Below are 23,015 nucleotides of genomic sequence, written 5' to 3' on the forward strand. Positions count from 1 at the left end.
ACGGAGTCTCGCTCTGTCGCCCAGGCTGGAGTGCAGTGGCCGGATCTCAGCTCACTGCAAGCTCCGCCTCCTGGGTTCACGCCATTCTCCTGCCTCAGCCTCCCGAGTAGCTGGGACTACAGGCGCCCGCCAGGTCGCCCGGCTAGCTTTTTGTATTTTTAGTAGAGACGGGGTTTCACCATGTTAGCCAGGATGGTCTTGATCTCCTGACCTCGTGATCCGCCCGTCTCGGCCTCCCAAAGTGCTGGGATTACAGGCTTGAGCCACCGCGCCCGGCCTAAACCTCACTTTTAATCGAAAATAGGAATAACAGTACTTCTCAGATTTTCTTTTAATATGGTGCTTATACATGTGTGTACCAAGTGCCATATACCAAGCTGTACCAGATATTAACCCATTTAATCCTCGTAACAACTCTGATCCTAGGCACTACATTACCCCTACTTTATAAAAGTGGAAAATGAGATATAGAGAATGAGATAGAGAATATATCACCAATAACGAGGGGAGACAGGATTCAAACCTAGGCAGCCTGGCACCGCAATCCAAGTTCTTAGCCACTATGCTATGGTGTCTCTCAATGCTGCACATGTTAGTTTTAACAAAGTTCCATAAGCACTCAGTGACAGTCATCACCACACATAAAGCAGTTAGCCTATGGTGTGTAATCATCTATTGCACTATCAATATGTAAATGACTAACCGAGGTGTCACCTAGGCATCTTTGTTTAATTTGTAACTGCAGCTGAATTAATTATATTTGGCTCATTCTGAGTTTATATTTGACGCAATTAAATACATTCCATGAAAATGAGATACTTGATATTAATAAAGAACATTATGGTCAGGCGCAGTAGCTCACGCCTGTAATCCTAGCACTCTGGGAGGCCGAGGTGGGTGGATCACTTGAGGTCAGCAGTTCAAGACCAGCCTGGGCAACACAGCGAAACCCCCATCTCTACTAAAAAATACAAAAGTTAGGCTGGGCGCAGTGGCTTACGCCTGTAATCCCAGCACTTTGGGAGGCTGAGGCAGGCAAATCATGAGATTAGGAGTTCAAGACCACCCTGGCCAACACAGTGAATCCCCGTCTCTACTAAAAATACAAAAAATTAGCTGTGTGTAGTGGCGGGTGCCTGTAATCCCAGCTACTCAGGAGGCTGAGGCAGGAGAATCGCTTAAACCCAGGAGGCAGAGGTTGCAGTGGGCCAAGATTCTGCCACTGCACTCCAGCCCTGGTGACAGAGTGAGATTCCATTTAAAAAATATATATGTGTGTGTGTGTGTGTATACACACACACAAATTAGCCAGGCATGGTGGTGCATGCCTGTAGTCCCAGACACTTGGGAGGCTGAGGCAGGAGAATCACTTGAACCCAGGGCAGGGGCAAGGGTGGGGGGGTGGAAGTTGCAGTGAGCTGAAATTGCACCACTGCACTCCAGTCAGGGTGACAGGGTGGGATTCTGTCTCAAAAACAAAAAAATTACTGATCAACGGGAAATAAACACAAGCCTCCATAAACACTTCAAGGGCAGATGTGGACTTGCAGCCCAAAACTCATGCAGCTGGTGCACATATGATCATTCTCTACTACCAAAAACTCTGGATGCCCCTCCTTTTTGTTGAGAGAAAACTGATTAAAGAAAAGACTTCTTTTGGGAAGCAGTCCAGTACAGTGGTTAGCAGCATGCATTTTGCAGTTAGGCTTTAATTTGAATCCTGGCTCTCCAGATAAAAGTTGTGTGAAAAATTTACTCAAATTCTACATCTCAGTAGCCACGTTGGTACCATCTTCCTGCAGTCGTGGTTAGGATTAAATGAGAATAGATGGTAAGTGATAAGCAGCGTCTAGCACACAGGAAGCATAAAAAGTCATTAACTTTGTTAATATTTTTATTCTAATAATATTCATTTTCTGAATATTTGTTTAATGAAAAGTTGCTTACATTACTAATTTTGTTTCTATTCTAAGAAAGATACACAGAAGTGATGTTCCTTGTATCACTATTTCAGTCATATTGTTTCAAGAATGCATTAGTACATAAAGCCTTTTCACATGCATTAATTTTATCCTCAACCTGAAAAGTGGATGTAACCACTCCCCCATTTTATGAGTTAGCAAACACAAGCTCAAAGAGGGCAAATGACTAACACAAGGTCAAAGTTATCAAGTGCCAAAATTCAGTCCAGGCCTTCTAACCCTAGATTCTTCCCCACCATATTTTAACTACTAAAGAGAAATAAGTATCTCCTTTAAACAGCCTTATTGTCCAGAATATCCTAAAGAACTCCACATTTACTGGTAGGCAACGGCATTCTACTGTGAGCAAGAGCCTTTTCCTTCTCCCCCATTCATCATCGGCATGGATTCCTGTTTTTCTCCCAGTGGTTTATAATTCGCTTCTGTCCTTAATTATTCTGTTGATCAAATTGTCTCAGATTTGTCACAAGCTGGCCTCTGGGTCTTTGTGACATGTTCCCATCAGTTTTCTCTTAAATAACATTTTAAGATTAGCTATTATTTTTCCTATTTAAAAGCTGTAAATTATATGTGAATAGACATTTATCCACAACTTTTCTCCCAACTTGATCATCTTACTTAAATACCTGTCAGGCACACCACCATATCCTGGGTAAACTTCTCATGTGCTCAAAGGAAGATATTGTCACACATGAAAAATACTGCAAAATCTGCTACAAAGCTAGCGAGCTAGAACTGATAGGGGAACTACAGGGAAACAAAGGCAAAAAACATACAAGGCAATTTCACTCTGTTATCATTTATATGTTTATTTTTAGTTTATAATAAGCTGTCCAAATACTCCTCATACAATCACTCTTCTTTTACTTTATTCTCAGTGAACATCCCAGTCAGGCAACTGGGCAATTAATCAAGTGAAGGGGATGTGCGACCACATAACCCAGACCATGACAGGCCACCATTTAGATAAGAAATGGCTTTTTTCATGCAAAAGAGTAAAGAACGAAGAACAACAGCATCTCTTGGACAGCTGTTTTAGAACCAGGGTAGTGATATAGCAGAATATAAACCTGGTTTTCCATTTTTAAAACCTGCTAAGATTCCAGAACATGAATATTACAATTTAGAGAACTGGAGGAAAATTGCCAAACACTCCTTTGTTGACCTAAATCTTGATTTAAGCCACAGAACGTATTTCCAAGACCCTAGATCTTTTATCAAGGAAATTACATTTACCTCTAGTTACATAGTTTTATGTGGAGCAGACCTGCAGTTGAGTATTACGGTCAGGCTTCAGTGCTAGAGAAATCCTGTTGAGGACTGAGGGCAATGATAATTAGGAAAGTGGAGAGGGTAAGCAGCAAGTGATTATCTCTCTATCTCCCATACACGGTGAAGCCTAGCCCAGCCCAGCCGAGCCCAGCTGAGCCCAGCCCAGCCCAGCCCAGCCCAGCCCAGCTCAGCCCAGCCCAGCTCAGCCCAGCCCAGCCCAAACCCAGGGGAAACGAGTCTGCATGCAGACATTCAAACTAGATTCAGCACCAGTATCAAACAACTACACCAATCCCCAGCTAAAGTGGCAAATTAACAAAATGTGGGGGTTTTAGCGCTACTACTCTGCAAGCCCTCTTGGATTTTTACCACAGTGCTTATGGTATCCACCCTACAGCTGCTCCAAATCCTCCAGCTCTGCTTCTTCAAAACAAATAAACCCTTGTTGCTTCCCCATCTCCTCCCCAAACAAATCTCATTTTTCCAAATATCAGGGCAGAGGTTTGATGATCTGGCTAATTCATGCTTATTAGTCATGATGCTTAGTCTTTCCAGAGAATATTTTCATTTTAAGGGGAAAATGGCAAGGGGATAGAACATATATTTGAGAGAAAGCAATCTCTGGTCTGTTCTCTGGCCTTTTGATATCTAGCACCAAAAAAGCTGAAAGTAAAACCAAATTAACCAGCCTGAGATCATTACATAAGCCGATCATCCCATTCTATTTCTCTCCCTTTTCCAAGTGTCCAGCAAGGCCATAGGGCACTCCCACATGGGGCAAATCACCTGTGACTCCTCCCAACCCCAACCACATATAAAACTTCCTCAAACCTACAAGAAGTCATTGTTTCAGGATGATCCACATGTGGGAATAATAAGCCAAAAAGCACAACTCAGAAGGTCTCAATTATTATTTCACCCAAAGCTAGTCCTGGAAATATTACTCTGGTTTTTTTCTTTTAATTTAAAATATTATGACAAATGTTTTTGTATGGTTTTCAAAATTGCTAGTTTTTTTCAGCCACTTTTTTTTTCGTTTTCTTTTTAACAGTTGCTGGCTGGCCGGTGTTCTTTCTGCTCTATGAACTAGCAATGGAGGGTGGAAGACAGCTGCACTTTAAATGAATCTGAAAGATCTGAAAATATCTTCTCCTGGCCACCTAATATTGCAGAAATAGAAGAAGAAGAGAAATAATAGAGCAGAAGATAAACATCAGGAAAGAAAAAGTACGAGAAAGGTACTTTGTATGATCTATAGACTACCATCTTAAAATTTCAAATTGAAGTAGATTTGGCGATAGAAAAATTCTGCCCAGAAACAAATAACATTGTAGTTGTCTAGATGTCTGCTTCCATCGATGTATAATAATTTATGTTACTTTTACAATTTATGTAAAAGTAACATAAAGTAATGGCTGAAACAGTATCTATTCATCTATTAATAACCCAAAACAAATGCCACAAATAATGCATTTAAGAACAGTTGCTCAGAAAAGAAAAAAAATTAAAATAACAAGCTTCACATTTTGCCTAGGATTTAACACGAATCCACTAAAAGATCTGGGTATAAAATCCTACTCATGACTATATTATTTTATCTGTTTCTAGTAATATTATAGATGAAAACGATAAAATTAACCATAAGCCAATGCCAATGATAAAATCCTGGAGAGGGTTTCACTGTCTTATCTCTATGTCTACTTGGCTGTGTGGATAGAAACCTAAGTAGTGACCTTGTGCTTTTTCAAAAAAGAACTTCCAGGCTGAGCATGGTAGTTCATGCCTGTAACCCCAGAACTTTGAGAAGCTGAGGTGGGAGGATCCCTTGAAGTCAGGAGTTCAAGGCTGCAGTAAGCTATGACTGCACGACTGCACTCCAGCCTGGGCAACAGGGCCAGATCTTGTCTCAAAAAACCAAACCAAAACAAAAAGCCAAAAAATAACTTTCATGTAAACCGAAGACTGGAGCCCTGAGAGGACTGTGGAAGAGAAACTGCAAAAGCCAGGGGGCACCCACTCCACCCTAAGGCACCCCTCCTGCTGGAAGCCTCTGCAACCACCTCAGTGGCTCTGCCCAGAACCCAACCTTCAAGTTTAAAGCTGATTTGTATCTCCTCTTAAAACTTTCTTCCTTCATCTCCAAGCTATTAATACCTACACCTCTCCCCAACACCAAAACTATTACAAAAAACATGCAGACTAGGATTACAAACATATAATAACTATACATAGTAGTATATATGTATTATAGTAACTCCTATGGAACACCTCTGTGCTAGTTTTTCTTAGTCTTGATCTTTCATTGTGTTTTCCCTGGTCTATTTTATCAGTAATTCTTTTCTATTTTATTGTATGTCTACCTGTAAACTGATTTAAGTCCTTTCTACACTGAAACATACACATATATTCCATCACCACACAGGCTGAAACACCATGTGTTATATGTATCAGAGTTGAGTAAGTAAGCTTTTCTGTGGTTACTCCTGGGTGTATAAGAGTTAGCTGTAGCCTCTATCCAGTGTGTAAGAGCTGGTTGCAGTCTCTGTCCACACCTCTATTCAATTTAGCATACAGCGCTGTAATTACATGTTAACCTTCTGGGGCAGGCACAGTTCCTGAGGAGTTTATCATGTGCTTTAAATGTCTGAATGAAAACAAATTTAGACACGCAGGAACACAAGGCATAATGCCTTATTTTAATTTTTATAGTAAATATTATTGCTAATTAATCCCAAATATTTAAAACTTTAAAAAAAACTTCAATTAGACTGAAAGTTTTTGTTAAAACAGACATGTCATAAAAACACATTCACAGCCGGGCACGGTGGCTCATGCCTGTAATCCCAGCATTTTGGGAGGCTGAGGCAGGCGGATCACAAGGTCAGGAGTTCGAGACGAGCCTGGCCAACATGGTGAAACCCCGTCTCTACTAAAAATACAAAAATTAGCTGGGCATGGTGGCAGGCATCTGTAATCACAGCTACTCAGAAGGCTGAGGCAGGAGAACCGTTTGAACCTGGAAGGCAGAGGTTGCAGTGAGCTGAGATTGTGCCATTGCACTCCAGCCTGGGCGACAGGGCGAGATTCCATCTCAAAAAACAAAAACAACAAAAACACATTCACAATGTGGTGAAGCAAGACATTTTTTAAAGTTTTCCACTTTTTTTGGAGACGGAGTTTCGCTCTTGTTGCCCAGGCTGGAGTACAATGACGTGATCTTGGCTCACCACAACCTCCGCCTCCCAGGTTCAAGCGATTCTCCTGCCTCAGCCTCCCGAGTAGCTGGGATTACAGGCATGCACCACCACGCCCACCTAATTTTGTATTTTTAGTAGAGATGGGGTTTCTCCATGTTCGTCAGGCTGGTCTTGAACTCCCGACCTAAGGTGATCCACCCGCCTCAGCCTCCCAAAGTGCTGGGATTATAGGCGTGAGCCACCGCGCCTGGCCCATTTCTGTTTTTTAAAAACATTAATTTTATTACATCTCCACTCTTACCTTTTTAATATTCTGTGTGACAAAATGAAAAGTACACAAAAAGCACCAGTGTGAGCTGTAAGCTGAACTAGCTGCTTTTTTTTACGCAAAACTATTTGTTAGATCAAGATAATTGTAGATTCACATGCGGTTTTAAGGATAACAGAGAAATCCTACTTAACAGAATCAGAATATTACAGACTATCACAGAATATTACAAAATTGTCACAGTCAGAATATTGACATTGATATAGTCAAGACACAGACAATTTCCACTACCTCAGGGATCCCTTACTTTGCTCTTTTATGGCTACATCCACTCCCCTTCCCCTCTTTTCTCTTCTTGGCTCCTGGTGGGAACTAATCTGTCATCCATTTCTATAATTTTAACTTTCTCTTCAAGGTAAAATTTACCAAGACACGAATTACACAGTGACTGAGGCAGCCAAAGCATGAAAACATGCATTCAGTCAACAAGTGAAGAGGATTTTACGTGAATTTTAAACAGCTGGCAGCCATCATGCTGAAAATGAAAGCACCTGGAAGCTAATGCCAGGGTGTTACCTTAAAGATCAAAACTGAAATCTCAGAATTTCAAACTCAGATTTAATATGCCCTTTTAAGCTGATTAAGTTCAAAGTGCAAAAGATAATTTTCAAGAACCATGTGAAAAACACAAAAAAAAAAAAAAAAAAAAAAAAAAGGCCAATGGCAGGTAATCTCCATTAAGACATTTTTAATAGCAGAAGATAGCAATTGAATGGTCTTCTCAATACCAGAGTTAGATGACTTGCTTAACCACTGTCAGCATTTACTCTGGTAAGAAAAAATAAACCCTACATTTAATTCAACCACTAATAAGTAGCCTTGATTCTGAAGACTAGTAAAAGTCCAAGTAAATAGTCCACCTGTTAAATTATCAGCAGGGTCATAGTCTTCAGAAGCTCCAGGAACTTTCTCTTTCCTGTAAGTATTCACACATTTGCAGAAAAAGAAATTCCTAACATTTTCTACTTTCCCAAAGATCTATCTTTCAGCAATGGTCAAAGTAGCAAATTTCAACAAAAGAAAGGTTTTTCTCCTTTCACACTTGTCATTGTTAACTATAATAAACACAAGTTGTGGCAAATGTTTCCAGAAGTTTGTTTTTCTCCACTACCATTTTTTTAAACTGTTTTACGCTGTTTTATTTATAAGAAAATAAATGACATAGGTTAAGGAAAAACAACAATTATTCCAGTCCGTAATATTATTTTTGTCAAAGAAATAGAGATAGTACACTCTAAAGAACAATTCCAAAACTTGCACTGAGCCGAATAACAAAAGCATGGACTTCTCCCCAACTTCCCCACCCACTTAAAGACAACTTATCCATTCCGTCAGAGGGCTAATCTTAATGAATATCAGAAGGAAAATTTTGGAAAGAGCAATTTTCTATCTGTATCCAAACATGCAAAATTAAAAATCCTGGAAGATTTAAAAGACTAGCTCATTAGCATCTCTTCTGAATTCAAGACAACTTCATCTAGACAATTGGACTTGATGACTTGCCTGGATACCTTAACCCAGTGATTCTCAAACTTTTGCAGCATCAGTTTCACTTGGAGAACTTGTTACAACAAAGATGGCTGGCCCCATCTCCAGAGTCTGATTCAGTACTGTCGGTCTGTGGAAGGGTTTAAGAATTTGTATTTCTACACATTCATCCACTGAAGAGCACTTAGGTTAATTTCATACCTTGGCTATTGTAAATAATGCTACAGTGAACACAGTAGTGCAGACATCTCTTTGACACACTGATTTGACCTCCTTTGGACATATACCCAGTTGTGAGACTGCTGGATCATATGGTAGTCCTATTTTTAATTTTTTGAGGAACCGCCATACTGTCTTCCACAATGGCTGTCCCCTTTCTCTACATCCTTGCCAACACTTGATATCTTTCATCTTTTTGATAACAGCTATTCTAACAGGTGAAAGGTATATCTTACTGCAGTTTTTGCATTTCCTGATGATTACTGATGTTGAACTTTTTTTTTCAAATTAAATACTATTCAGCCTTAAAAAAGGAAATTTGTCACTTGTGACACGTGGCGGACATTACTGTTAAGTGAAAAAAGCCAGGCACAGAAAGATGAATACTGCACAATCTCACTTACATTTGGAATCTAAAATAGTCACCGACTCATAAAAGTAAAGTGTAGAATTAGAATGGTGGTTACCAGAGGCTGCAGGGAGGGGTGAACATGGAAAGAGGAAATGTTGGTCAAAGCATACAAACCTTAAGCTAGGAGTGAGTAGTAAGTTTTGGTGATCTATTGCACAGCATGGTGACTATAGCTAATAAAACATTGTGTATTTCAAAATTGCTAAGAGTGGGTTTTTTTTGTTTTTTTTTTTTTTTTTTTTTTTGAGACAGGGTCTCTCTCTTACCCAGGCTGGAGTACAGCAACATGGTGATAGCTCACTATAGGCTTGCCCTCCTAGGCTCAAGTGATCCTCCTGACTTAGCTTCTGAATAGGTAGGACTATAGGTACATGCCACCATGCCTAGCTAATTAAAAAAAAAAAAAAATTAAGACAGGGTCTTGCTATGTTGCCTAGGCTAGGGGTGGATTTTAAATGTACTCACCAAAAAGAAATTAATATGGAGGAAAAAAAAAAAAAGGTTCAGCTGGGCTCGATGGCTCACGTCTGTAATCCCAGCACTTTGGGAGGCCGAGGCAGGTGGATCACTTGAGGTCAGGAGTTTGAGATCAGTGTGACCGACATTCCATCTTTACTAAAAATACATAAATTAGCTGGGCGTGGTGAAGCACATCTGTAATCCCAGCGACTCGGGAGGCTGAGGCAGGAGAATCTCTTGATCCCAGGAGGCGGAGGTTGCAGTGAGCCGAGATCGTGCCACTGCACTCCAGCCTGGGCAACAGAGCGAGACTCCACCTCAATAAAAAAAAAGGTTCAGAGAATAGGCAGTAAAAAGAAATTAAAAACAACAAACAAAACAAAACAAGAAATAAGCAAATACACATGGGAGGTGACAGGTGTGTTACTTAGCCTCATTTGATCATTCCACAATGTACACTCATACCAAAACATAACACTGTACTTCACAAATATATACAATTATTTGTCAATTTTAAAATAATAATTAGCTTTTCTAACAAGTTCAAGGTGGTGCTGATGCTACTAGTCTGTGGATGACACTTTGAAAACCACTACTCTAAACCTAAATATTCTCAATTTTTGAGTTTTTTTCAAGAGTCATTGGGACCTCAGCAGAAAACACCAAGTTTGGGAGACTTAAATACGTTAAACTGCTAAACTGTTCTTTGAGATACTTCATCAGAGGTAAAATAGTGACAAAGTTCAAAATCATTCAGTGTTGAGCTGTGCATACGTGCAGCTTAGACTTCCAGACCCCCTTTTTCTGATTTCACAGAAATAATACCCAGGTGTACTCTATAGGGCTTTACAGGGGGAAATGACTTTTCAATTCTGGCAGTGTGAGGGGCTAGAGCCCCTTGCACTTTTTTTTTTTTTGAGATGGAGTTTCACTCTTGTCCCCCAGGCTGGAGTGCAATGTCATGATCTCGGCTCACCACAACCTGCGCCTCTTGAGTTCAAGCGATTTTTCTTCCTCAGCCTCCTGAGTAGCTGGGATTACAGGCGCCTCCACCTCGCCAGGCTTATTTTTATATTTTTAGTAGAGATGGGGTTTCACTATGTTGCATTTTTTTTTAACCTTATTTTTCTAAGACAGGGTCTCACTACACTGCCCAGGCTAGAACGTAATGGCTATTTACAGCCACAATCATAGTGTGCTGCAGCCTTCAACTCTGGGGCTCAAGTGATCTTCCCACCTCAGCCTCCTGAGTAGCTGAGACTACAGGCACATACCACTACATCTGGCTGCTTCTTGCACTTTGATTTAGTAAAGTTTCTCTTCAGAAGGTACAGGGACTGCTTCACAGTGGTCTCTGGAAAAAGTCCTTTGTTCCAAATCCCACATCAGTCACTTCACAATGTGAAAAATATACATAAAATCTTGATATGTTCAAATTAAATAGATCTTAGCCTCAGCTTCCATGTTTTCCAGAATTGTTCTATTCTATAACTCACAAGATTCCTGGGTAAAGGGGAGGTTGAAACGGCATTTGTGGAGTCTCAAAATGCCTATGTAAGACAGTTTTCCACCTCTTGCCCATTATTTTATTAGCACATATGTTATTAAGAGTAACAAATTCATCTCAGTATTGGTTTTAACTTTTCACCTTGTATCAGAGGTGTAACAGCCATAAAATGACCAAAGAAGGGAAGAAGATGGTCAAAAGGTATAGACAAACTGAAAATTCAGCTCTAAAAAAATGGCCAAATGATGATATTAAATTAAAAGTCAGCCTTATCATTTAACAGCATTTATCAAATTATGCTTGTTGCTAAAAATAGAGATGCTAATAATATGCACAGTGCCTGCCCTCATCGAACTTTATTTACTATCTTGCAGAGAAGACCAACAGAACAATCATTACAAGTGTGACGAACATTCTAAAGAAATTCAGGTTGCTACGGGAAATGAGACCTAACCTCCCCAAGTGGAATAGGGAGATATGTGTGGAGAAGGAGGTATCAAGAAAGGTTTCCCAATGAAACTGACCTCCATCACACAATTACTTAGTTTATTAAGTAATGACTATGTGCTAGACATGAATGATAAATAAGAATGGACTAGGCAAAGAGGGAGGAGAAATAGGTACAGATAGAGGAAATGTGCATGGAATGTTTCCACAGAACTCAAGCACACAAAGCATGCAAGAGTACAAAGGAAGTTGGAAAGGGAGGCAAGGACTAGAATGTGCAGACCTCTCTAGAGGACTTCCCAAGAGCAGTGAAAAGCAGGACAACAAGAGAATCATGTCTGCATCTTAAAAGATCCCTCTCTGTTGCATATGCAGTAGAATTAAAATCTTCCCTATGTATTAATACTTTTTAAGGTTACTACGAGGATCGAAAAAATCATGTGCCTAAATAATAATGCTAGTACATATTACTTATCCACTACATTTTACTCTCCAAAACTCTCAGCTCCATTTCCATTTCCGGCTAGAAGAGGGACATGTACCTCTGTGTTGAGTTTAGAAAAAAGAACACTGCATCACAGCTGATATAACAAGCAATAAAGAATGTCTATATTGGAACTGGTAAGGAGAATTCAGCACAGTTGTTAGAAAAAAGGCAATGCTCTCTTAGCCAAGAGCAACTGTAACAAATGTAACTTTTAGAAGGATACAGTAAAAACGAGTTACCTAGAAATAAATCTAATATGTACAAGGGCTGTATGTAGAAACTTAAAAGTGCACTAAATAATATTATGCTTAAGAGCATACTATGCCAGTCCTCCCCAAATGAAATCAATGAAATTCCAATAAATTCCCAAAGTGTTTTTCACAGGACTTAACAAGGTAATCCTAAAGTATATAATCTAGAAATCACAAAAACATCATGTTGGATGAACATAAACAAGTCGTACAAAGAAACTCCAATATTATATAACATTTAAAAATATATAAAATATTACATATTGTCATGAACTCATATGTATGTATTAACAGTATAAAAACACGCATGTGAATGATAAGCGTCAGATTCAGAACAGTGGTTACCAAAGGGAGCAGGATCTGAGGAGCAAAAACAGGGATTCCAGTTTACATGTAATCTTTTATTGCTTAAAATGAGTAGTAGATACAAAGATGTTTGTTATACTATTCGTCTTTAAAATCTTTTAAAAAAATATGTCTTAAATATTCCACAAAAATACAGAATGCCTTTTATTTGAAAACCATGTTATTACACGATCTCGTTTAGTAATTCCCAAACACCAATCCAATAGCTACATCAGTAACACCTGAAGTACTTGGGAGGCCGAGACGGGCGGATCACGAGGTCAGGAGATCGAGACCATCCTGGCTAACACAGTGAAACCCCGTCTCTACTAAAAAATACAAAAAACTAGCCGGGCGAGGTGGCGGGCGCCTGTAGTCCCAGCTACTCGGAGGCTGAGGCAGGAGAATGGCATAAACCCGGGAGGCGGAGCTTGCAGTGAGCTGAGAACCGGCCACTGCACTCCAGCCCAGGCGACAGAGCGAGACTCTGTCTCCAAAAAAAAAAAAAAAAAAAAAAAAACACAGATTACCAGGCTATCCCAGGATCAGGATTTCTGGGAGGAGAGCCATGTGATTCTAATGTACAGCCTTAGTACCCCAGTAACTATTAACAGCCAATCCATTAACGAAATTGGTCCCAATCTGACGATGAGACATGTAAGTGCTTGAATATCTAATCACTTTCCAATGATCCAACTGTCTAGAATGTAGATTCTAACTTGAGGGCAAAACCGTACAAATTTTAAAACATATCCTTTACTGTACCTTTCCAAAAGACTATACATGTTAAAAACTAGGTATATTTATAAAGTAATAGTATCAAATAATTCCATAGAAGAACACAATTCCTTCATATTCTCCACAGGAAACATGCCACAGCAAAAGTCACACAGACGATAAAAAATGCTGTTCTTAAGTTCAAAATGGTTTAAGTCACTGGCAACTATCCTCATGATGTACTTCCTTCAAGCATATAGACAGCAATACTGCATTTCTTTCCTAATTTTCTTCCCTTAGAATACAATTCATAGCTAATTTTATCTAGAGAAATGCAGAGAACCATGTGAGACATAAAAAATAAATTTAGAAAGAAAATTTATTAAAAATTAGAGGTATTAGCACTACAATGACAATTGTCATAGCCTGCTCCCAAGACATAATGTTAACTAGAGATGATTAAGCTGTTAAAATGTATGAAACACTCAAGGGCCTTCTCTCTTACATACACACAGACACACACATACAGTTTCCCTGAATATTTTTAAATTACAACTAAAAATAAGGAAAGGGATTATTTTGATGTTCTAAACAACACAAATCTGGTACTGGGGACACAAACCGTATCAACATAAAATAACTCACTTACCAGGGCTTTCTACTCGCTTATAGTGGTAGGGATTGATGCAGACCTCCTTCTGCTTGGAACCAAAAGGAAACTCACAGCATTCCAGTGGTTTTAGTTCATGGTGGCTCTGAAGATCGGGCCAGCGCCATACACGGCAGTAAATGACATGAGGCAGTCCCTTCCGGTGGGAGACTTGCAGCCTGCCATCCAAAGAGCGGGGAATGGTGACACAGTTACTTGGTTGCCCTGGGCAGCTCAAGGCCTTCTCCAGTTCCTCCATGGCACCTTTCTTTTTCTTCAGTTTTTTCACCAAAGCATCAACAGCTTTCTCTGCCCATTTTTCTTCTTCATCGCCCTGTTTCCACCCAAGAAGTCTCTTCACAGCTGGACTTGTAAAGGAAAATAAACTTGTCACATTCATAATGACAGCACTAGTTATATAGTCCTTGGATATGGTGAAATAAAGGCGTCTTCAAATGCAAAAGGACAGCAGAAGAGATTTATTTACAGAGAAGTCTCTTTAATTTCTTAGTCTGAAGTCCAGAAAAGTAGAAATTACCAATCCTAGTGTTTAAAAAAGTAACCCAGTCACCACCTACAAAAGAAAAAAAAAAATGGTTAGAATCATCTCTACCATACAACCAAATTTATTAAGTAATCACCATGTGCTAGGTACTATTTTAAGTGCTTTTATGTAATACGGTATGCTGTGCACTGAATTGTGACCCCTTAAATTCATATGCGGAAGCCCTAACTCTCAGTATGACTATATTTAGAGATGGAGCCTCTAAGAAAGTAATTAAAGTTAAATAAGGTCATCAGGGTGGGGCCCTAATTTGATAGGACTGGTGGTCTTAAGATTGCTATCTCCCTCCTCCAGCCTCTATGCCCACACACTGAGGGCACTGCAAGCCAGGAAGAGAGCCCTCACCAGATCATCTGCAAGCCAGGAAGAGAGCCCTCACCAGAGCCTGGATTGTCCACAACCTTGATCTTGGACTTTCCAGACTCCAGAATGAAGATAAAATCTATTTCTGTTATTTAAGCCACCTAGTCTATGATATTTTATTATGGCAACCAAAGCAGACTGATATATAGCATTTAATGCTTTTCACAATTCTTTGAGCTAGGTAATACAGTTGCTGCCACTTTTCAGATGAGTAAACTGAGAAGCAGTTTAAAAAGTAAGCCACTGTTAGCAAAAGCTCTGGGATAAAAGCAACAAAGTTATAAAGTCCAAGTTCTCCAAAGACATTGTAATATTTTAGATTTAGATTCACTTATAACCTCTAAAAATATATTTCAAAATACCTCAATCAACAAAACTGAAAGCAACAGAGAGTAAAAAAAAAAAAATTGGTCTAATATCTCTGTTTTTTGGTTTGTTCTACAAATATATCTTATGCTAAAAGAAAATTCCTATTATATAAATGTAGTAATATTTTAGGGTATTTCTTCAGTGAACAAGCCTGTGTCTATGGGTTACAGGGCAAACAGGACAGGAAATACATTTCCTGCTTTAAAAATTTTGCTATTTATTGACATAAAAGGAATAAAGCACATGGACACATACTGTACCAAATTCTTCAGCCAAGTTGCTTCACTTAAACTTTCTATTTACCCTTCAGCACATGAAAACATAAAATGTGAAAAAGGTTAAGGAGGCTAACTTTGTACAAACCCTGGCTAAACTGGAGTAGCACATATCAGACCAACCTCCTTCCAAACAAACAAGCCAGAAAACAAACAAAAGCCCAGTTTTTTAAAGGCATCAAAGAGGAACCAAGGCACGCAGGACTTGAGGGGGCCAAGATCCTGGAGAGAGGGGAAATGCAATGAAGTGAGATGAACATTTGTCACCACTCTACCTTTCCAGGGATTTGCCGATAGCTATGCTATGAGCAGCAAAAGGTCTAGGAGCCAAGCAGAAAGAGGTAACTAAGAGGCTTACAAACTAAGCAGAGCTTCTAGTAGCCTCATAGTGCTGAAGAACCCCAAAATAACAACCCACAACAAATGGAGTTGAGGGCCTGCTGAGGAGAAACCCTGGTAAATAGTCTAAGCTTTCAATGGAGTCTCCTGGAGGAATATGCCCCAGTCTAAGGGCAAAAATGAAATGGAGCAGTCTTTACAACCAACCTAGAATCATCTTAATCCTAGCCTTGGTCTAGGTGATGTGTATTGCTCTCTAACAGCTTGCCAGAAGAAAAACAATTTCGCTATAGAGGAAGACAACATCAACCTTAGTCACTACAATTTTAAATTCACAGTGTATAGCAATGAACCAAAAGTTATCAAGCATACCAAGAACAGGACCAAATGACCAAAACAAAACAGAATAGAAACAGACCTAAGGGGTGACCCAGGTAATGGAGTTACCAGAAACAGACTTTAAAGTATTAATGATTACTACTTTGTATGTCAAGGAAAGAGAAGACAAGGTTGAAGATTTTAACAGAGAACTAGAATCCATAAAGAAGAATGAAATAAAAATTCTAGAACTGAAAAATATAGTAACTGAGACTTTAAATAAGATGAACTTATCAAGAGGCTAGATACAGTAGAATAAAAGATTAGTGAGCAGGCAGATTGGTAAAAAAAATGCTCATACTAATGCAAAAAGAGGGAAAAAAATGAAAAATAAAGAACTGAAGAGACATAATGGATCTAGTGAAAGGTCTAGCACCACGTAAGTAGAGTCTTAAAGGAAAAGAAGAAAGACTGTAACAGAGCAATATTTTTAGATACTAGCCAAGGATTTTTCCAAAACTGTCAACAGACATCTAACCATACATTCACGAAGCCCTACAGCTTCCAAGGATACACACAGAGAAATCCACAAATTTCAATGTGTCATATTACAGTAAAATTCCTGAAAACCTAAGACAAAACTCTTTAAAAAGCTACATTACCTTCAAGTAAGTAATCAGGTTGACAGCTGACATTTCAGCATAAACAATAGAAACCAGAAGACAATGAAATGACATCGTTAGTGCCAAAAGTAAATAGCTGGTAACTTAAAACTCTACATTTAGAGGAAAAACACATTCAAAAAATGATTGTGAAATAAAGATGCTTTCCAACAATCAAAATCTGAGAGAACTGGTTTACAGTAGATTGTCACTAAAAGAAATACTAACAAGAATTCTTCAGGCAGAAGGAGAAAGATTCTAGAAATAAGCAAAGAACTGCAGGAAATGAGGAAGAGCTCCTGAAGAGGAAATAAGGGTAAGTTTAAATGAATACTGACTTCACAAAACAACAATAGGAATGTCTTATGATGTTTAAAATATACGTAGAATTAAAATGCATGGCAACAGCAAAAAGAGATAAATGAAGTTAGCATTCTAAGGTCCTTGTGTTATCCAGTCCATGGTAAAGTATAATTTATTATTAGTATAATAAGTTATGAATTCATGTCATAATAAAGCAACTGAGAGAATACATTAAAAATTATAACAAGCTAATAGATGGGTTAAAAATATGGAACTAAAAAAATACATATGATTGGCCCAGTGTGGTAGATCATGCCTGTAATCCCAGCACTCTGGGAAGCCAAAGTAGGGGGATAGCTTCAGGAGTTCCAGAGTAGCCTGGGCAGCACAGGAAAACCTTATCTCTACAAAAAGTAAAAAAGTAGTTTGGCAAGATGGCATGTGCCTGTAGTCTCAGCCACCCAGGGGGCAGAGGCAGGAGGACTGCTTGAGCCTAGGAGTTATGATAGGCATTATGATCATGCCCTCCAACCTGAATGACAGAGTTGGATCATGCACTCCAACCTGAGTGACAGAGTGAGAGCTGTCTCTAAAAATCAAATACAAATTTTAAAAATGATTAATGCAAAACATATGAAAACGAGAAAACAGATGAGACAAATAGAAAATAGTAAGATTTAGATATAATCCCAAAGTATAAGCAATCACTTAAATATAAATAGACTAAAATATGACAACTAAGAGATAGAGTTGGGGGGAACACTATTTAACTAGATTGTACTTAAAAGAGACACACATTAAATATAAGAACACAAGATTGAAAGCAAAAGAGTGGAAAAATATATACTATGCATATTCTACCCAAAAAGCTGGCATACCTATCCATTCAGATAAAATAGACTTTAAAGTAAGAGGTATCACCAGAGATTTTTAAAGAGAAAAAAGAAAAAAAGGACATTTTATACTGATGAGTTGAGCCACCATGTAGATTTCTAAGTTCCAAATTTTATGTAAATAGTAACAGCCTCAAAATTCATAGAGCAAAAGACTAACAATCACAATGACAGGCAAACCCACAATCCTAGTGGGAGATTAACATAGTAAATGATAAAACAAGCAAACAAAAATCAATTGATACAGGGAAAAAAGTGTTTAAAAACTTGATCCAATTTATATACATATTATCACAGCACTCAACAACTGTACAATTCATAACACTTTCAAATACACATGGAATACTTACTGAAATTGACCATATAATGAACAACAAACCAAATCTCAATCTGTATCAAAAGACTAAAATCATACAGAATATATTCTTTGATCTTAGTATAACTAAGAAATCAATAAAAACATTGTTATTGAAGAGAACCAAACTTTAAAATAACCCAAGGGTCAAAGAAGAAACTACAGCGGAAATAGAAAATATTTTTAACTGAATGATTGTAAAATAACACAGCAAAATGTAGGATGTGGCTCAAGCCACAGAGAGAAATTTATAGTCTTAAATGCATATATTAGAAAACGAAAAAAGCTGAAAACTAACACTCTAATACCCACCAAAGATTGTTTAAAAGGAAAAATAAATCCAAAGAAAGTAGAAGAAAATGAAAGCAGAAATTTAAAGCATACTAAAGAAAACCTATAAAATTAAAGTGTGATTCTTGGAAAATACTAATAAAATTGGATAAATCCCTAGCAAAACTGATACATAAAAAAAAGAAGGCACAAATTACCAATAAATGGATTAGAATGGGGGAAACCATTAGTGAGCCTCAGAAATTAAAAAAATATAATTATTATAAATAGCTGTCACGGCAAATTGTGCATGTCTACAGCTACATTGTGATAATCTACACATCTGTCATCTTCACTACAGGAAATGAAAATGATGTGGGACTCCAACTTATTATTTTCTTGCCTTTGGAACTTGGCATAGTACCTGGCACACAGCTGATTCTCACCAAATGCCTGATGAATAATTTAGCTCCCTGAAGAATTTAGAAAGCCAAATATGGAGTGTCAACTTCATTTGGGAGGCCATAGGGAGTCTGCTGTTTTCCTTCTTCAAGTAAAGAGTTCACTCAAATTTACTAGTTTTTCTGAAGTTGGCATGATTTTCATTTAACATTAAAGGAAAGAGAAAACAAAACTATGCTATTATCAAGAGTCACACCTGGTCAGAGTATACCTATTGATATGATAATTTCCTTTTTACTAAAAGGTTAGTTTTGCAAAAGAACAAGAACTTTTTTCTAGGCTTCTAGGAACAATTTATACAGGGAGTGTATTTCTTCATATTCTATATGTCCATTTCTTCTACTTCAAAACAGCTTTTAACATTTAACCAATACTTTTAAACAGAATGGCTAAGTTTGTATCAAAATAACTTGGGGCTATTTTAAAATATATAACAAATACATTTAAACACCCCCAAAATCACTTGTTATATAAAGTAAGAGTGTTGGGCAATGTAGTATGTAAGAACCACCATTTCAGATTTTCGTTTTAACTATTCAAATCGGCATTCATTCAACAAAGCTGTATTAAGTGCCTCCTAAGTGCCTAGCACAGTGCTAGACACAGGAGACACAGAGGCAAACATGTCTAACATCCTGGAGGAGCTCACAATCCATTGGGAAAGCCAGTGTGTAAACAACTAACTCCCATAAAGCAAATTGCTAACCTGCATGCTAATTCTAAAGGACTTTACTGAGATGTTTTATTAGGTGACCTTCCAGGCACTCAGTCAGAAGAAATGCTATGATTATACCGTTGCCCACGGGCACAAGAATAATAGAAGAGGAGGCCCACATGCTGTGCATTTACCTACTATTAACCAATACCATGTGATAAAGGCTACAAAACAAGTATCAACACCACTCTGGTCTGAATATTTGTATCCCCTCCCTAAATTCAGATGTTGAAATCCTAACCCCAAAAGTGATAGAACTAGATAGACGAGCCCTTTGGGAGGTGATTAGGTCATTAGGATGGTGCCCTCATGAATAGAATTAGTGCCCTTATAAAAGAGATCCCAGAGAGATCTCTCTTCCCTTCCACCATGTGAGGTTACAGTGAGAAGAGGCCATCTAGGTACCCTGACCTTGGATTTCCCAATTACTATAACTTTGAGAAATAAATTTCTGTTGTTTATAAGCCACTCAGTCTATATGGTATTTTGTTATAGCAGCCTACAAACAATAATATATAAAAACAGAAAAGGAAAGAACAATTCCAGAGATTCCAGAACTTCTTTTTCCAAGAGAAAACATCAGACTTAAAGGATAAGCAGAATTTTGCAAAACAATAGAGCAGACATTTTGTGTGTTCATTACTTGACAAACACTGTTCACTGCTGTTTATATATTAACCAGTTTAATCTCAGCAACAATGCCTTAGTATTTACTGTGAAGTAAATACTATCATTTTCTTTATTTTACATGTAAGGAAAATAAAATATAGAAAAGTTAAGCATCTTGTCCAAAGTTACGTAGACAGCTATAAGTGGCAGAACCTGGATCTGAACCTGTTTTGCCTGGCTCTAAAGCCAGAATTTTTAAACCACTTTTCCAAATGGCTTGTTTTAATAGACACGTGATAGAAATACTAGGGTTTAATCCAGCTGGAGATGACACAGGCTGATATGAAGGCAGGGGCAAGACTGAAGAATCTTATCACGTGGACAAGTGGAAGGTTTTACATCTGAGAACTAGCATGATTAGATCTACATTTTAGAAAGACAACTAGGGTAATATCTTCAATACAGAAAAATTTCTTCATACTGGGAGCAAAAAAAAAAAAAAAAAATCTAAATCAAGGGCATCCAAACACTACAGAAGCCAGTTGGGTGGTAAATGTCATGAGGCCACTCACAAAAATTAAGGTGAAAGGAGCACAGCACTTTGCATATAAACATGCACAGACAAAACAAAATGCAGCCTGATGACTAATTTTCACCTAAGTTAAGCATTTTTTAATATACAAGTCAAACAGGTGACCTACCTCCTATAAGGAACTCAAATGAGTCCATGATATTATGGCCTTGGCAAGACAACTACTTTTTTTCTGCCCCTTTTTGTACTTCCTGCCTTAGTTTATGTCAAAAGCTAAGTGGCCTTATCAGTTTAAAGTGCAAAATAAAAACATGAGTCAGCAAACAGAGATTTCCTTCCCTCTTGTCCAAATATAAACATTTCACACTGACACAAAAAGTATTCATCTAGTAAAAAAAAAAAAAAAAAAAAAAAACTCAGCAGCCTTAAAATATTGAGATCTTATTCGCAACTTTACCTTCAGAAATTTACTCTAAGGAAATATTCTGAACCGGAAAGGGAAAATAGTTTTTCCGCACAAAGATTTTCTCAGAGCATATTTATAATAGGGAAAAAGGAGAAACATCTAATAATTGAAAGTGAAAAATAGCTAAGTAACTGCATACATATCCACTCAATGGAATATTATATAGCCCTTAAAAATTATGTTATAAAGACTATGTAATATTTGGGAAAACTGTAAGCAGAACATACAATGGTTTGTTATATGTACAATGAACAACTATGTAATATAATGAAATATTAACACATTGGACGGGGTTTGGAAGATTAGTAAATTGGTCTCTCTCCTCCTTTCCATAAACTTTCAAACACTTTTAACGAAAAAATGTAACTTTTGATTTTTTTAAAAAAGCTTTTCTATGCAAATACTTGCTAATTACAAAAAAAAAAAAAAAAACCCCACAAAATCAATTCATTAGCTCAAGCCACATCTATATTCTACTTAGAAATCAGGTTGGATTTATAGTGTGATCTGGTTGGAGAAGTAAAAAAAATATAATGTAGTTTAAAGCAGTGTTCTAAATTCAGAACGTTTTCCTAAGGAGTCTCACCCATGGGAAGGATTTCTATCAGAATTGCCGGAAGTGAAATTAGAAAGATACTCTTATACTACTCGACATGGCTATTTAATTTTCCAACTTACGTGTTATTCCTTAATATTAAAAGAAAAAAATGTTAAAGTACTCTTAACTGCTGTGTAACTTGCTTTATATTTAAAGTAAACCTAATCAGCCAATTGCAGAACAAATGGGCATTTTCTTCATCTTGGCCTCATCTAGTAAAGCAACAAGTAAATTATCCAACTCTTGTGAATATCAACAAAATACACTCTCTTCCATTTAATATGTTACAGATGACAAATTCCCACAGAAAGTTTTTTTTAATTACTCTAATTTGTACATGAAGATATAATTTGTTTTTTAAAGGAAGGAGTAACCACCAAATGTTACAACCCAAGTACCTTTAATAAAAAGATGAAGAAACAAATAATGTCCAACCACTCTCTGTATCAGCTTCAGACTAGAGGCTGTTTGTAATTCTTGCACCAGCATGGAATTCAACAGACTAAACAAATGCTCCCATTAAATATTGAGGGAATAATTATATTATTCAATAAAATAAACAAAAAAATACAGGCTACAAAAGTGACTGGGGAAAAAATATCCAAAAACTGTCAGTACTTTAAGAAAGGCAAACAACAGAAGATAAATGGTCTATTGTCAAATGAAGCAGGCAACTATTTTCTCCTCCTACTTCTTGATCTTTGGTTCATTACTCTTTTTAACTAATAGTAAAAAATCATGGCACAAAGATCAAAAGAATTAAGGAACTAAAAGTACAGGGTATTGATTAACTTCACTTTGAAAATGTTTAACAGCTGGATACTTTTTTTTTTTTTAAAGACAACTTTATAAAAATTCTGTTTGATCGGCCGGGCGTGGTGGCTCACGCCTGCAATCCCAGCACTTTGGGAGGCCGAGGAGGGTGGATTACAGGTCAGGAGTTCAAGATCAGCCTGGCCAACATGGCGAAACACTGTATCTACTAAAAATACAAAAATAAGCTGGGCATGGTAGTATACACCTGTAGACCCAGCTACTTGGGAGGCTGAGGCAAGAGAATCGCTTGAATAGGAAGGTGGAGGTTGCAGTGAACCAAGATTGTGCCACTGTACTACAGCCTGGGTGACAGATTGAGACTCCGCCTCAAAAAAAAAAAAAATC

General features: G+C 37.8%; 1 protein-coding gene across 9 annotated transcripts in view; it reads right to left on the reverse strand.

Moving 5' to 3' along the window:
* Nucleotides 1–23,015, reverse strand: part of SMAD1 (SMAD family member 1) — an 80,613-nt gene that overhangs the window by 32,432 nt on the left and 25,166 nt on the right. For all 9 annotated transcript variants that reach the window (XM_017881525.1, XM_017881520.1, XM_017881522.1 and 6 more), the window contains exon 2: nucleotides 13,761–14,334. In XM_017881525.1, coding sequence (XP_017737014.1) covers nucleotides 13,761–14,160 — 400 coding nt within the window. In that variant the 5' untranslated portion in view covers nucleotides 14,161–14,334. The remainder of the gene's footprint in view (nucleotides 1–13,760; nucleotides 14,335–23,015) is intronic.

The sequence above is a fragment of the Rhinopithecus bieti genome, unplaced genomic scaffold (genome assembly GCF_001698545.2).
Source record: "Rhinopithecus bieti isolate Rb0 unplaced genomic scaffold, ASM169854v2 scaffold_12478, whole genome shotgun sequence".
In the NCBI taxonomy this organism is placed as follows: domain Eukaryota; kingdom Metazoa; phylum Chordata; class Mammalia; order Primates; family Cercopithecidae; genus Rhinopithecus; species Rhinopithecus bieti.